This window comes from Mustela putorius, unplaced genomic scaffold (genome assembly GCF_011764305.1).
Source record: "Mustela putorius furo isolate JIRA1106 unplaced genomic scaffold, ASM1176430v1.1 tig00003962_pilon_pilon_pilon, whole genome shotgun sequence".
NCBI lineage: Eukaryota > Metazoa > Chordata > Mammalia > Carnivora > Mustelidae > Mustela > Mustela putorius.
Genome location: NW_025422106.1, coordinates 18,832,001 through 18,846,260, shown reverse-complemented (window position 1 = coordinate 18,846,260; position 14,260 = coordinate 18,832,001). Strand labels below are relative to the sequence as shown.

General features: G+C 40.4%; 1 protein-coding gene across 8 annotated transcripts in view; it reads left to right on the top strand.

Annotated features, from left to right (window-relative positions):
- Window positions 1-14,260, top strand: part of RHOT1 (ras homolog family member T1) — a 62,695-nt gene that overhangs the window by 29,390 nt on the left and 19,045 nt on the right. For all 8 annotated transcript variants that reach the window (XR_006603684.1, XM_013053581.2, XM_013053578.2 and 5 more), the window contains 7 exons: window positions 6,355-6,453; window positions 6,993-7,101; window positions 7,870-7,990; window positions 10,205-10,289; window positions 10,645-10,790; window positions 11,756-11,856; window positions 13,685-13,815. Coding sequence is in view for 7 of the 8 variants with exons in the window: in XM_013053581.2 (XP_012909035.2) it covers window positions 6,355-6,453; window positions 6,993-7,101; window positions 7,870-7,990; window positions 10,205-10,289; window positions 10,645-10,790; window positions 11,756-11,856; window positions 13,685-13,815 (792 nt within the window). In the remaining variant the exon portion in view is untranslated. The remainder of the gene's footprint in view (window positions 1-6,354; window positions 6,454-6,992; window positions 7,102-7,869; window positions 7,991-10,204; window positions 10,290-10,644; window positions 10,791-11,755; window positions 11,857-13,684; window positions 13,816-14,260) is intronic.

Below are 14,260 nucleotides of genomic sequence, written 5' to 3'. Positions count from 1 at the left end.
CTCAGTGGGTTAAGCCTCTGCCTTCAGCTCAGGTCAGGATCTCAGGGTCCTGGGATCAAGCCCTGAATCAGGCTCTCTGCTCAGCGGGGAGCCTGCTCCCCCCGCTCCCCCGCCTGCCTCTCTGCCTACTTGTATCTCTCTCTCTCTCTGTCAAATAAATAAATAAATAGATAAATCTTTAAAAACAAATAGCAAAGTCTGAAGATTTACCTAATAGCCTACTTATTTTGCTAGTGTAAAGTTCACAGACTTAAAAACACACAAATGAAAACCTTGTGTAGGGGCGCCTGGGTGACACAGTGGGTTAAAGCCTCTGTTTTCGGCTCAGGTCATGATCCCAGGGTCCTGAGATTGAGCCCTGCGTCAGGCTCTCTGCTCAGCAGGGAGCCTGCCTCCCTTTCTCTCTTTCTGCCTGCCTATCTGCCTACTTGAATAAAATCTTTAAAAAAAAAAAGAGAGAGAGAGAAAACCTTGTGTAATCAATTTACACGGGTACAGCATGTAACACAATTTGAATAATATCTAAAATTTAGCAATATTTGTATTTGTTTTTTAATTCCAGTATAATTCATGTACAGTGATGTATTAGTTTCAAGTATACAATACAGTGATTCAGAAGTTCTTTATGTTACTCCGTGCTCATCATAGTAAATGTACGCTTGGGGTGCCTGGGTGGCTCAGTCAGTTAAGTGTCTGCCTTTGGCTTGGGTGATGATCCCTGGGTCCTGGGATTGAGCCCTGCATCTGGCTCCCTGCTCAACGGGGATTCTGCATCTCCCTGCCCCTCTGCCACTCCCCCTGCTTGTGTTCTCACATGCTCTCTCTATCTCTGTCATATAAATAAATAAAGTATTTTAAAATGAATGGTTAGGGCGCCTGGGTGGCTCAGTGGGTTGAGCCGCTGCCTTCGGCTCAGATCATGATCTCAGGGTCCTGGGATCGAGTCCCACATCGGGCTCTCTGCTCAGCGGGCAGCCTGCTTCCTCCTCTCTCTCTCTGCCTGCCTCTCTGCCTACTTGTGATCTCTCTCTGTCAAATAAATAAACAAAAATCTTTAAAAACTTTTTAAAAATAAATAAATAAAATAAAATGAATGGTTGAATGAATGAACCCTTAATCCCCTTCACCTATTTGCCATAGACTTTTTTTAAAGATTTATTTATTGATTTGTGAGAGAGAGAGAGACCGTGCATGGGTGTGCACGCACTCCTGAGCTGGGGAGAGGGGCAGAGGGAGAGGAGAGAGAGAGAATCCTCAAGCGGACTCCACACTAAGCAGAGAGCCTGATGCGGGGCTCCATTCCAGGACCCTGACATCATGACCTAAGCTGAAACTAAGAGTTGGCCACTCAACTGACTGAACCACCCAGGTGCCCCTGCAATAGACTTGTATAGATATACCACATTTTGTTTATCTGTTCATCTGTTGATTGACATGTGGGTTGCTTCCATTTTTTGATTATTGTGAATAGAGTTGCTATTAACATTCATACAGAAGTTAGAATACCTCTTTTGATTTCTTTTAGATGTATATTGAGGAGTGAATTGCTAGGTCACATGCTAGTTCTCTTTAACTTATTTGGATTCACCAAACTGAATGGCAGGTTCCAATTTCTCCATGTCTTTGCCATGTCAGTACCTGTTATTTTCCTGTGTGTGTGTGTGTGTGTGTGTGTGTCTGTTTGTCTGTCTGTGTGTCTGTGTACACACTTTATAACAGCCATCCTAGTGATGGTTGTTTTGATTTGCATTTTTCTGATAACTTAATGATGTTGAACATCATGTGCTTATTGACTATTGTATATAGAGAAATGTTTATTTCAGTTTCTGCCCATGTCTTAATTGAATTAACCTTAAAAAAAAAAAAGATTTATTTATTTATTTATTTGACAGAGAGAGAGAGAGAGAGAGATAGATCACAAGTAGGCAGAGAGGCAGATGGGGGTGGGGGGAAGCACGCTCCCTGCTGAGCAGAGAGCCCAATGTGGGACTTGATCCCAGGACCCTGAGATCATGACCTGAGCTGAAGGCAGAGGCTTAACCCACTGAGCCACGCAGGCACCCCTGAATTACCTTCTTATTGTTGAGTTTTTAAAAAATAAAAGTTGCACATTTTTTCCGGGGAAAGTTTATAGTATCGGTGAGTGGCTGCCAGGCTTTGGCTTATGGACTGAATTGGCCTGCCACCTGTTTTTGTACAGCCTGTGAGCTAAGAATTTATTTACTACACATTTTTCACTGTTTGGGAAAAAAAATCTGAAGAAATAATATTTTGTTATATGGGAAAATTCGATGACTTTCCAATTTCATCGTTTGTGAATAACATTTTCTTGTAACACGGCCATACTTGTCCTTTTCTGTTTGTCTGTGACTGCTTTCCTGCTGGAGAGGCACGAGTTGCTGCTGCAGAGCCCTCGTGTGGTGTGCTCCCTCCCCCTGCTGTGTGTGCACCACTGAGCATGCCGACACCATTATTGACTTGACGGCATGAATACCCTGGGCACCGGCACCTGAGCATCTTAGTGTTTTATCATCTGTGCATTACCTACATGCCAGAACAAAAGAAATGGATGGCAAAGCAGACAGATTTTCTGAGCCCAAACTTTAGTTCTCGCATCGTTTTTTGTTGTTGTTTTTTAAAGATTTTATTTATTGGACAGAGAGAGAGATCACAAGTAGGCCGAGAGGCAGACAGAGAGAGGGGGAAGCAGGCTTCCTGCAGAGCAGAGATCCCAATGCGGGGCTCGATCCCAGGACTCTGAGATCATGACCTGAGCCGAAGGCAGAGGCTTTAACCCACTGAGCCACCCAGGCGCCCCTCGAATTGTTGTTTTTGGGGAACCTTGATGCAAATGCAAAGGAGATTTCCATGTTTGTAACCCATTTGACTGTGCACTTGAGCTTCCACCCAACCTTCAATCGGAACTGATTAGTCTGTAGTGTAGTGACAGGAAAGTATCAAGAAAAGAATCTAATTTTATAAGTGCCTTCAAAGCAGTTAATGTGCTCCATTAAAATGCTCTATAGTGTCAGTATTGGACATACGGATCTACAAAATGATTTTCAAAGGTGAAATATGTGAAATCTGATTGCAGATCAGCATTAACAGATGAACATCTTCAGTCTTCATGATGGAGAACACTAACTGAACCTTAATTAAACAAAATGTTATTCCTCCAAAAAGAATTCTGTTTTTCTTAGTAGTAGACCTGTATAACAAATAAAAACACCATTATTGTTACGTCTTTAATTCTGTCAATAAAAACTTGATGGAAATTTGATTCTCTTTTGCTATATAATATATAAATACCTACATGAGGGGCGCCTGGGTGGCTCAGTGGGTTGAGGCCTCTGCCTTTGGCTTGGGTCATGGTCCCAGGGTCCTGGGATCGAGCCCCATGTCCAGCTCTCTGCTCAGCAGGGAGCCGGCTTCCCTTCCTCTCTCTCTGCCTGCCTCTCTGCCTACTTGTGATCTCTGTCAAATAAATAAATAAAATCTTTAAAAAAAAAAATAAATACCTACATGATATTCTTGATTTTACCTATTGGCCCCCAAAGCCTAAAGTACTTGCTGTGCAGCTCTTCACAGAAAAAGTGCTGACCCGGTATAAGTAATTAATCTGAGTTATCCTTTAATCTGACCCTGATTTACTTTTCCTTAATCCTGGTTTACTGTTCCATAATTGGAGTGCTTCCTAGTTTACTCTTAGTCCAGTATTTCCCTAATTTGCCTCATAATACTTACTAGGCACACTTGTTAAAAACACCAATTCCATTCTGATTCAGCCAGGTACATTATCTTATGCTCAAGGTAATTTGGGAAAGTCTCATACTATGCAGATTTACCTGAGGCCTTGGCCTAGGTAAATTAAATCCCCTCTATTGGTTTGTTCTCAGTGCTTTAATTGCTACTTTTCTCCTAGGCCTATTATTAGTTCTCCTAATCTGCTTATCGTCCCTGCTCCTTCCCTAGACCCCAAGACTAAAACTTTTGCCACCATCTGTTACTGGTTTATTAGGGGGACCTGCCTGAGGTAAAACGTGTAACTTTTAGAGACTAAACCTTGTCTTAGACAAGTATAAACTTTGTGTCTAAGCTTACACCAGAACCATTTTTGTAGACAACACTAATGAACTCTTTTTTTTTTTTTTTTTGTCCTAAGTGAACTCTATACCCAGCATGGGGCTGGAAGTCATGACCCTGAGATCAAGAGCTGCACTCTGCTCCAGCTGAGCCAGCCAGGTGTCCCAGCAATAAACTTTCAGCACAGGGGCAGGTGGGTGGCTCAGCAGGGTGAGCTTCCTTCTCTTGATTTCAGCTCTGGGTTGTGAGATCTAGTCCTGGCCCAGCTCTGAGCTCAGCACAGAGCCTCCCTAAGATTCTCTCTCTCCCTCTGTCCCTCAACCCCAGGTCGTGGGCTCACACATGTGTACATGCTCTCTCTCTCTCAAAAATAAATAAATGTAAACAGAAAAACCTTTTAACACAGATTTGAGGTGGAATCATTAAAAAAATATTTAAGATTAAAGCCTGATGATTAATTAAAAATTAATTCCAGTGATGACGGACTCTATATGGACCGTGGAGTCCTCTGCTTACCTAATAATGAAAAAGATGTGACTTGTATGATAATGTTTATTGTGTGAGGGTCTCAGCTACTCATATGCAAAATGAATTTTTTATTACTGTTAAATTTTTTACAGCCTTGTTGAGATATAATTCTTTTTTTTTTTGAAGATTTTATTTATTTATTTGTCAGAGAGAGAGCACGCGCACAAGCAGGCAGAGTGACAGGAAGAGGCAGAGAGAGAAGCAGGCTTCCTGCTGAGCAAGGAGCCCGATGTGGGACTTGATCCTAGGATATTAGGATCATGATCCAAGCCAAAGGCAGCGGCTTAACCCACTGAGCCACCCAGGCACCCTGAGATAGAATTTTTAATACATTTTAAACATAGTCAGATTTTGGTGTTATATTTTAAAGTAGTTACTATTTAAATACCTTATTGAGCCAATAGCTTAGACCAGTTTAGCTTCTTTTTTTTTTTTGTAAGTTTTTTTTTTTTTTTAAGATTTTTATTTATTTGTTAGAGAGAGAGAGAGAGATACAGAGCGCAAGCACAGGCAGACAGAGTGGCAGGCTGGAGGCAGAGGGAGAAACAGGCTCCCTGCTGAGCAAGGAGCCCGATGTGGGACTCGATCCCAGGACGCTGGGATCATGACCTGAGCCGAAGGCAGCTGCTTAACCAACTGAGCCACCCAGGCATCCCTTTTTGTAAGATTTTATTTACTTGTCAGAGAAAGAGCACAAGCAGGGGGAGCAGCAGGCAGAAGGAGGAGCAGGCTCCCTGCTCAGCAAGGAGTGTAGTGAAGGACGGGATTCCAGGATGCTGGGATCATGACCTGAGCTGAAGGCAGGCACTTAATCGACTGAGCCACCCAGGCCTCCTAGACCACTTTAGCTTCTGATGCATTTCAAACTTTAATGAAAATTGCATCTTTTCATTTTTCTTCAAATTACCTTTTTTTTTTTTTAAAGATTTTATTTATTTATTTGACAGAGAGAGAGAGGTCACAAGTAGGCAGAGAGGCAGGCAGAGAGAGTGGGGGAAGCAGGCTCCCTGCTGAGCAGAGAGCCTGATGCAGGGCTTGATCCCAGGACCCTGAGATCATGACCTGAACTAAAGGCAGAGACCTAACCCTCTGAGCCACCCAGGTGCCCCAGGATGTCATTTTTATTAATTGTGAATATCTAATATTAGGATCACATTTATAGAAGTCATATCTTACCATTCTTTAAGTAAAAACTCACCCTTAATTGTAGACTTTCTAGCTTATGGCTCATTTAATACTCTTTTTTCTTTTTTTAAGAAAAAAAAAAAAAGATTTTATTTATTTATTTGACAGAGAAAGAGACCAAGCAGGGGGACCGGGAGAGGGAGAAGCAGGCTCCCCATTGAGCAGAGAGCCCTCTTCGGGGCTCAATCCCAGGACCCTGGGATCATGACCTGAGCCAAAAGCAGATACTTAACGACTGAGCCACCAGGCGCCCTTCAGAATTCTTCTTCTTCTTCTTTTTTTTAATATTTTATTTATTTGACAGAGAGAGAGAGATCACAAGTAGGCAGAGAGGCAGGCAGGGGGGGGGGGGAGCAGGCTCTCCGCTGAGCAGAGAGCCCGACATGTGGCTCAATCCCAGGACCCTGAGATCATGACCTGAGCCAAAGGCAGAGTCTTAACCCACTGAGCCACCCAGGTGCCCCTCAGAATTATTCTTAACATTACTTACGAAAGTCATATTTTGAATTCCCAACTACCTTGATTAACATAATTGTTTCTTTTCTCAATGATGTATAGATGAAACCAGCCTGTATAAAAGCCCTCACCCGCATATTTAAAATATCTGATCAAGATAATGATGGCACTCTCAATGATGCTGAACTCAACTTCTTCCAGGTAGCCCTCCCTCTTCTTCAGGCATTTCTATATCTTGGGGGGTTTCTTGTTGAGAAAAGCTCTAACAATATTATTAGCGTAAACAAAATTCTGTTGATAAGCATGTCTCTTTCATGTAAACTGTCTTTCCCATCAAGCTAGTTAAGTCTTCACCTGGGGTATAAAACTCTCTTATGCACAGGAATTGAGGAGACTCTTTTGACCGTGTGTCATTTCATGGGATACAGTGGATGCGTTAAAGATGACTTGAAGTTTGAACTCTGATTTATCTTTTCTTTCTTGGTTTTGTATAACATGGGTACACAAAGAACTCTGTGTTTTAGAAATGCTATGGAGACAGTAGGGAAAGTTTCTTTCCTTCTACATATGACATGTTTTAAATAAATAATGCAAAGCAGAGATGATCCTATTCTAATTTAGAATTTGGTTTGTTGTTGTTATTACAACGGATTTAATGTTGGTTTGTAGAATAATGTTTTATATTATGTGTGGTTTTAATGCTGTTTTGTTTTTAAATTTATTTTTACGTTTTTTACTAGAGAATTTGTTTCAATACTCCATTAGCACCCCAAGCTCTGGAAGATGTCAAGAATGTAGTCCGAAAACATATAAGTGATGGTGTGGCTGACAGTGGATTGACATTGAAAGGTGAGTGGATGGTGTTTTCCCGCCTTTTAAACTTGATATTTTCAAACTTTGGCATAAGGTAAAGGTCTTAGCATTATGTATACTTTAAGAGGAAATATTAGTATTTACGGATAGGCTTAAGATCTAACTTCGTTATTAAGAGTTAGAAGAGATAAGCCATTGATGGAGATAATTATCCTTACTGTCAGCATAAATTAGAGGTGGGGAAATTGCTCAGATCTTAGGGAATGCAGAGGTCCATCTGAGGGGCTGAGATTTCTGGGACACATTTATCTTAAAATTCTTACTATGTAAAAGCATCCTTTAAGTATAAATTATTTTTAAGGCAGACATTTTGTCTACCAGTCACATTTACCAAGTACAGATGTTCCTTGTAGAACATACTGTAGAGCCATAGTGAAATAAAAGATGAAATTGAAAACCACTGTTTTCCATTATAGAAACGAGTTAAAAAATCTTTAAAACAACTTCATTTATTTTTACCATGTAACTTTGGGAATGTCAGTGTATTCCTTGGGATGCATTTTTGGCCCTTTTATCCATTGCTCTCTCTTGCTGACTTGGGTGTATATGGGAAAGGATTCTGAAGTCAGCTCTGTTTCATTGACAGATTTATGAACTCTGCTTTGATTTGACCTTTTGGTATGCAAAGCTGTATGCCTATGTTCATGATTCTAGCTCTTGCCATTACATGTTACACGCTTTTCTCCCTTGTGACTTTGTACCCTTATTCACATCTCCTGTACTTACTGATTTATTTTATTTCAGGTTTTCTTTTTTTACATACACTTTTTATCCAGAGAGGGAGACACGAAACTACTTGGACTGTGCTTCGACGATTTGGTTATGACGATGATCTGGATTTGACACCCGAGTATTTATTCCCCTTGTATGTACCTTTGGCTTTCTAATTGAGTTTGCCTGCCAAGTATTTTTAAATTTTATTTAGTGCACAGTTTAGGTAGGCTTGAGCTACTCAGAACTAATTTAGACTTATAGAGAGGTTTATAGCAGGATTTGTCAACCTTGGCACTATTGACGTTTTGGACCAGACAGTTCTTTGATGTAGAGTCTGCCCTGTGTCTTATAGGATGCTTAGCACGTCCTTAGTTGCCAGTAACACCTCCTCCCCCAGCTCTGACAACTGAACATGTCCAATGTCTCTAGAAATTGCCAAATGTTCCTTCAGGAATGAAATCATCCCCAGTTGAGAGCCCTTGATTTATAGCATGGCATAAATTTTTCCTCCTCTTCTCATGGGGAATAAGAGTATCTTTTTTTACTCATCTTACTGAGGAAGGAGATGACAGATGCTGGACAGACTTGCATTTGGAGTCAAGACGTCAAGAGTATATTGGTTCACTTCTTTCCCTTAGTCCTTTTCCTCTTTAATTCTTACAGCCTTTTCTTAGCTCTGGATGAAAGAAGTTAATATTTCCTAAATAGCCTGTTAAGGAGTTTTGTGGTTCTGTTTGTGGTTATTTTCCTCTGAGAATGCTGTGTGTCAGTTGTGTTTGTTTAAAACGGACCCGGTGTCATCTGAAACAGGAGACTGCTTTGTCGTGTATTGCTTGTCCCGTACCCTCGGGAGGGAGGCTTTTCAGGAAAGGCCTGAAAAGGCCATATCTGGCCTTTTGGGTCTTCAGTCCTTCTTCTCTACTTTCCCTTGGCACATTGTCTTCATATTGTCCCTTTTTCTTTTAGCATAGCACCCCTAGCTGTCTATGTAAGGGTTCAGAAAGACTCTTGTTTTTTCATTTATCATCATCGTGGAGAAAGCAGAGTTCTTTCTGGTCCATGAATCAGGTCTAAGTTGAAACTTCTCTTGCTGGTTACTAAATCTTGGCTCAAGGAATTTCCCAAAGTTTGGAGTAAAAAATGTATTGAATGAATGAATTTGTCCCAGGACCTTTGTCAGGTTTTCTTTTCTGTGCCATTAATATGGATATGTAAATTCTACAGGAAGTTGCTTATTACTTTCTTAAGTAAGACAGTAAGAATACTCCAGTAAGAAAACTTGCTTAGGGTTTTGTGGCTCACACTAACAATTCTCGGTTTCTTCATCCTGTCTGCCTTTCGTTTTCTATAGAATAGCCTTGTAGAGCTACCACTTGAATCTCTCTAGCCTTCTTATTAAACTGTCTCCTTCTGTCCTTCATACTGCTACTAGATTAGTAGCTATGTAAATACAGATTTGCCCATGTCACTTCCCATAGAGCCAGGATAAAGCTCAGGCTTCTTAACATGTTACACAAGGTCATTCATGATCTGCTCTGCTCATGCTTCACTTCCTGCCTTCATTCTAGAAGTAAATACTACTACTAAACTGCTTACAGTCTACCAATCATCTGTTGTTTTGGACTCCAGGCCTTTGCCCAGGGATTCTCACTTTTTCCCTCTCTCTCTCCCAACCTAATTATTGGCTTTTATCCTTCAAGTCTGCAAGTCAGGTGATAGTGTCTCTGACACCTTCTCACCCACATGCCAGAGATGGCCCTTTCCGTGTGGGCCCCCGTAGCGTCCTGTTACCCATATCCACCACTTGCCTCATTCTCTTGCAGTAGTAAGATTGTCTGTGGTCCGTCTCCTACTTAAATGTGGTTCCCTAGAAGTAGGGAGCCTGTCTTATTTTTGTGTACTAGGGACACTAGCTTTGTGCACTAGCTCAGTGCCTTTGATTGAACTGAACTTAGGATGGGTCAAAGGACAAATCAGGCAGAAATAACCTCTTTCCATCATTTTCAGCTCATTATCATGTTGACATAAGCCATAGTTATGACTTACAGTTTATTTACAAGAAGAGCAAACCCATTACAGGGTAATCGGTGTTACTTGTAAAATTTTTATTTCAACCTGCCCTTCAGAAATTTAAGAAAACTTCATATGTCAGGTCAGAATGAGTGTTACTGCCACTCTTGTGAGGATGGTCATTCTGCCCCATTGACTTCCCCTGGGAAGGTCTAAATGGCTTCAGCAAAGGTCTTTTACAGATGCTATCATCCCACCAAAAAAGACTTGTTGCAGTTTTATATTTGTCTCTTAAATTAAATTTTAATACTTGGTTAATGATTTATTTTACTCTTAAACTTTCTTTTGTTAATAGGCTAAAAATACCTCCTGATTGCACTACTGAATTAAATCATCATGCATATTTGTTTCTGCAGAGCACCTTTGACAAGCACGATTTGGTAAGCTTTTAGCTACAGTTTGCCATGATTGTAATAATACTTTTTTGGTAAATGATTTAACTCTGTTCCCTCCCTTAGCTAGGGGATGCTCATGTCACATAGACAAAAATTGATCAAACTCTTAAGCTAGACTAGCAAAAGTTCTATTTATTTTATTATTTTCTCAAGATGAAAAAATCTAGTTTCTGATGGATTCTTATATAGGTTTTCTTAATATGTGAGAGGAATTTTCTTCAGAAAATGTAAAATTTCATTTGTTTTTAGAAGCGTAGCTTTACTAGGCTGGGGGCTCTGTGTGTGGGAATTATTCTCTTAGATATCTAAACATTTTGTATACTTCTTTGTGTATTCTCAGGATAGAGACTGTGCTTTGTCACCTGATGAGCTTAAAGATTTGTTTAAAGTTTTCCCTTACATACCGTGGGGGCCAGATGTGAATAACACAGTTTGTACAAATGAAAGAGGCTGGATAACTTACCAGGGATTTCTTTCCCAGTGGACGTGAGTACAGAGCTCACCTGTTTTCCTTTAGTTACAACCAGTTTAAAATTACGATGTGTCACATTCATCATTCTGTAAGTTGGTCAGGTCTTACCGAATGCTTCAGTCATAACTGCCTGTGGGCAGGATTTATAGTGCTGCTGCTACTGTGTCTACGATGTTCTGTCAATGTATCAGGAAGCTTGTGTTTGCTTTTGGATGATGTACAGGAAAACAGTAATAAGTCTCTCATCAAAACTGAACTAGATTTTAATGCTTTTTTGATTGAAGGAGTTGGGAACCTCATTGCTATTACACAGTTCTTACACTTCCTGAATATGGGGAGAGCATGTTTTACTTGATGCTGAACACTTGAGGGTTTTTTTTGGTTGTTGTTTGTTTTTACTGCACTTCTTAATGGAGGTTCCTCTACAGTCTACTCACATCGTAGTTGGCATTGTATCCAGGGCACGAAGGACATCCTCTGATCGCCCATGATGATATCACTACTTAAGCCTTGGTGAGACTAGCTTTCCCAACACCAGGGACTGTTCCTTTTTCACGTCACAAGAAGGCTTAACTAATTTCAGGTGCCTTTCAGTTATTTTTGCGCCTTTTGCAAACCTTTTCAGATTTAAATATCAGGCCTGCAACCCGCCAGTATTTGTGGTACGCTGTGTCTCATGGGAAGTGGCCAGTATAAAATATCCTTACTGTAAATTTTACCAGCATCTCACTGCTCATCTCTGCGTAGGTATAGGAATCCCACTCTAACCCTGCTGGTATTGTATCCCCGCCCTCTCTTCTCTTCCTGAAAAATGGCGGTGTAGGGAAACCCATGGTTGGGCACATGGGAAGTTAAAAGAAGTCTGACAGAAATTATCTGGGTCTGGTGGTAAGATTATTTGAGCTGTTGGGATTTTTTTTTTTTTTCCTATAAATGGTCTTTAGGAACTTTACACATGTCCACCTCCTCCCTTTCTTAGGCTCACGACCTACTTAGACGTCCAGCGATGCCTGGAGTATTTGGGCTATCTAGGCTATTCTATATTGACGGAGCAAGAGTCTCAGGCTTCTGCCATTACAGGTAAGTATCGGGATAGTACGCAGTTCATGCTAAGAAACATTTTTAAAATATTCTGGGTTTCGTGTGTGAAAAGGGTGAAAATAAACTCCTCTTCATTAGTCTTCCATGATTGTCCTCTGTTCTCTCAGTCATTTGGTCATTTCTTTTGAGTTCAGAGGCTTGATTTTACTCTTAATCAAGAAAGAAAGAGTATGGGCACCTGGGTGGCTCAGTTGGTTAAGTGTCTGTCTTCAGCTCAGGATCGAACCCCAGGTCAGGCTCCCTGCTCAGCAGTGGTTCTGCTTCCTCTTCTGTCCCTCACCCATCTCTTACTCTTTCTCTCTCATATAAATAAATAAAATATTAAAAAAAAAAAACTTTTAAAAAAGAAAAGAAAGAGAAGAGATTTTACTTCTAGCTTACCCCTGAGGACACTCCACTGATGAACATCAGGGAGGGCTATGGGCATTAAATGTATTTTAATGTGCCAGTTTATCTTGTCTTTTCATTTTCTTTAGACATTAAAAACAATACCTATTAACACATAATCCCAATACTGAACTAATTGTGTATCTCTTGGTTTTGTAACCATTTTCTACATTAGGAAATCTTTCCCAGACTTTATAATTCTTGCTAGGCAGTGTGCTCCACTTAAAGAATATACATAGGTATGGAAATAACAAATTAGGGGATGGATTGTTTCAAGATTTTCTTATATCCCAGTTGGTGGGGGAAATGCCATAACTTACAGGAGGTCCTAGCATAAGAAGACAATCATTTTTTTTTTTTTTAAGATTTTATTTATTTAAGAGAGAGCAAGAGAGCATGAGCAGGGTGGCAGGCAGAGAGAGAGGGAGAAGCAGACTCCCCACTGAGCAGGGAGCCCGATGCAGGGGTCGATCCCAGGACCCTGGGACCATGACCTAAGCTGAAGGCAGATGCTTAACCCACTGAGTCACCCAGGCACCCCAAAGACATTCACCAACAGAGCAAGTATCCTTTAAAGTAGTTAACCCATTAGATAGTATTTAATTCAGCACCAAAGAGCAAGAAATGAATTCCTAGCTAGCATGAGGTTCTTTCACTCTCCACAATATTGTGGCCATCTTGCTCTGTCAGTAAGTATAGTTTTATGTATCTTTAACGTTCAGTAGTGTGTCATCATAAGGATGTTATGTAACTTATTTAACTGTCCCATGATTGTTGTATGTTTTTTATCATTTTCAGTTTTTGGCTACTGTAAATAGTGCCTCTGGTGAGTTTTGTTATAGTTGAATTTTGGGGTACAGCTTAAGGAGGTCTCTTTACCTCTGGAAGAGAGGTGCCCTTGCTCTGCTATTGGAGCATTGTTTTCTGTTCTGCCTCTTTTACAGATTTACATTTGAAAGCCAGTGAACCCCAGAGTGCATATCCCTTATCCATTTATAAATTCAAGAGTGTGCAGATTAGAGATAGCATCTTTTAATTTATAATTTATTGTGACAGTTATTTATTACAGAAGAAAGTAGATGGGACATAACATTGGCTATGTTCACTGTAATTTTCATTAATTTTTAGGATATAATTTTCCTTATGAAAGTGTGCTACTTATTTCATGACGAATAAATGTCGTTTGGTTACCATAAGTTGTCTTTACAGCCAGCTTTCCGAAATACATCTTTTCTACCAAGTGAAGCCCTCCCGTGTATATAGTGCTTGGTTTCACATACAGCATGGCTCTTGCACAGTGTGTCTGTTTATTCATCATACACTTCATAAAAATGAGAATTCCCGTATACTATTTCACAGAAAGTGAAATGGAGGTGCAGTGAGTCTCAATGGTACATGATTGTTTTTTCTTTCTTCTTAGTAACAAGAGATAAAAAGATAGACCTTCAGAAAAAACAGACTCAAAGAAATGTGTTCAGATGTAATGTAATTGGGATGAAAAACTGTGGGAAGAGTGGCGTTCTTCAGGCTCTTCTTGGAAGAAACTTAATGGTGAGAATTCTCAGATAATAGAGCTTTATCCAACAGATTTGTATTGTCGCAAGTTTACATGAATTTTTCATAGCCACTAAGTCTTGTAGATGATGGCTAGAGCTCAGCGGCCTGCGTATATTAGTGAAGGGCAGTCTGAGGGTAACAACGATCCTGTTGAACTGCCTTTATCTTTGTTTCGTTGGCGTTAGCTGTCATTTGCCTTTTTTTCCTCAGCAGTATTTAGGCGGGGGTTGAATGAATACATATGTGGAAGCACCTGCCATGGTGCTTGGCATGGAGCAGAGTACAGTAAATATTTCCGATTGAGTCCTGTATCTATTTCTGGATGTGTTTCCAGATGGGTTCTCATGTCAGACCAAATCATAGTGTAAGGAGAATTGCTAGCAGGTAGCTCTATACTACACATTAAGTAATGTAATATCCTTCCTTTTCAGCTGCTCCT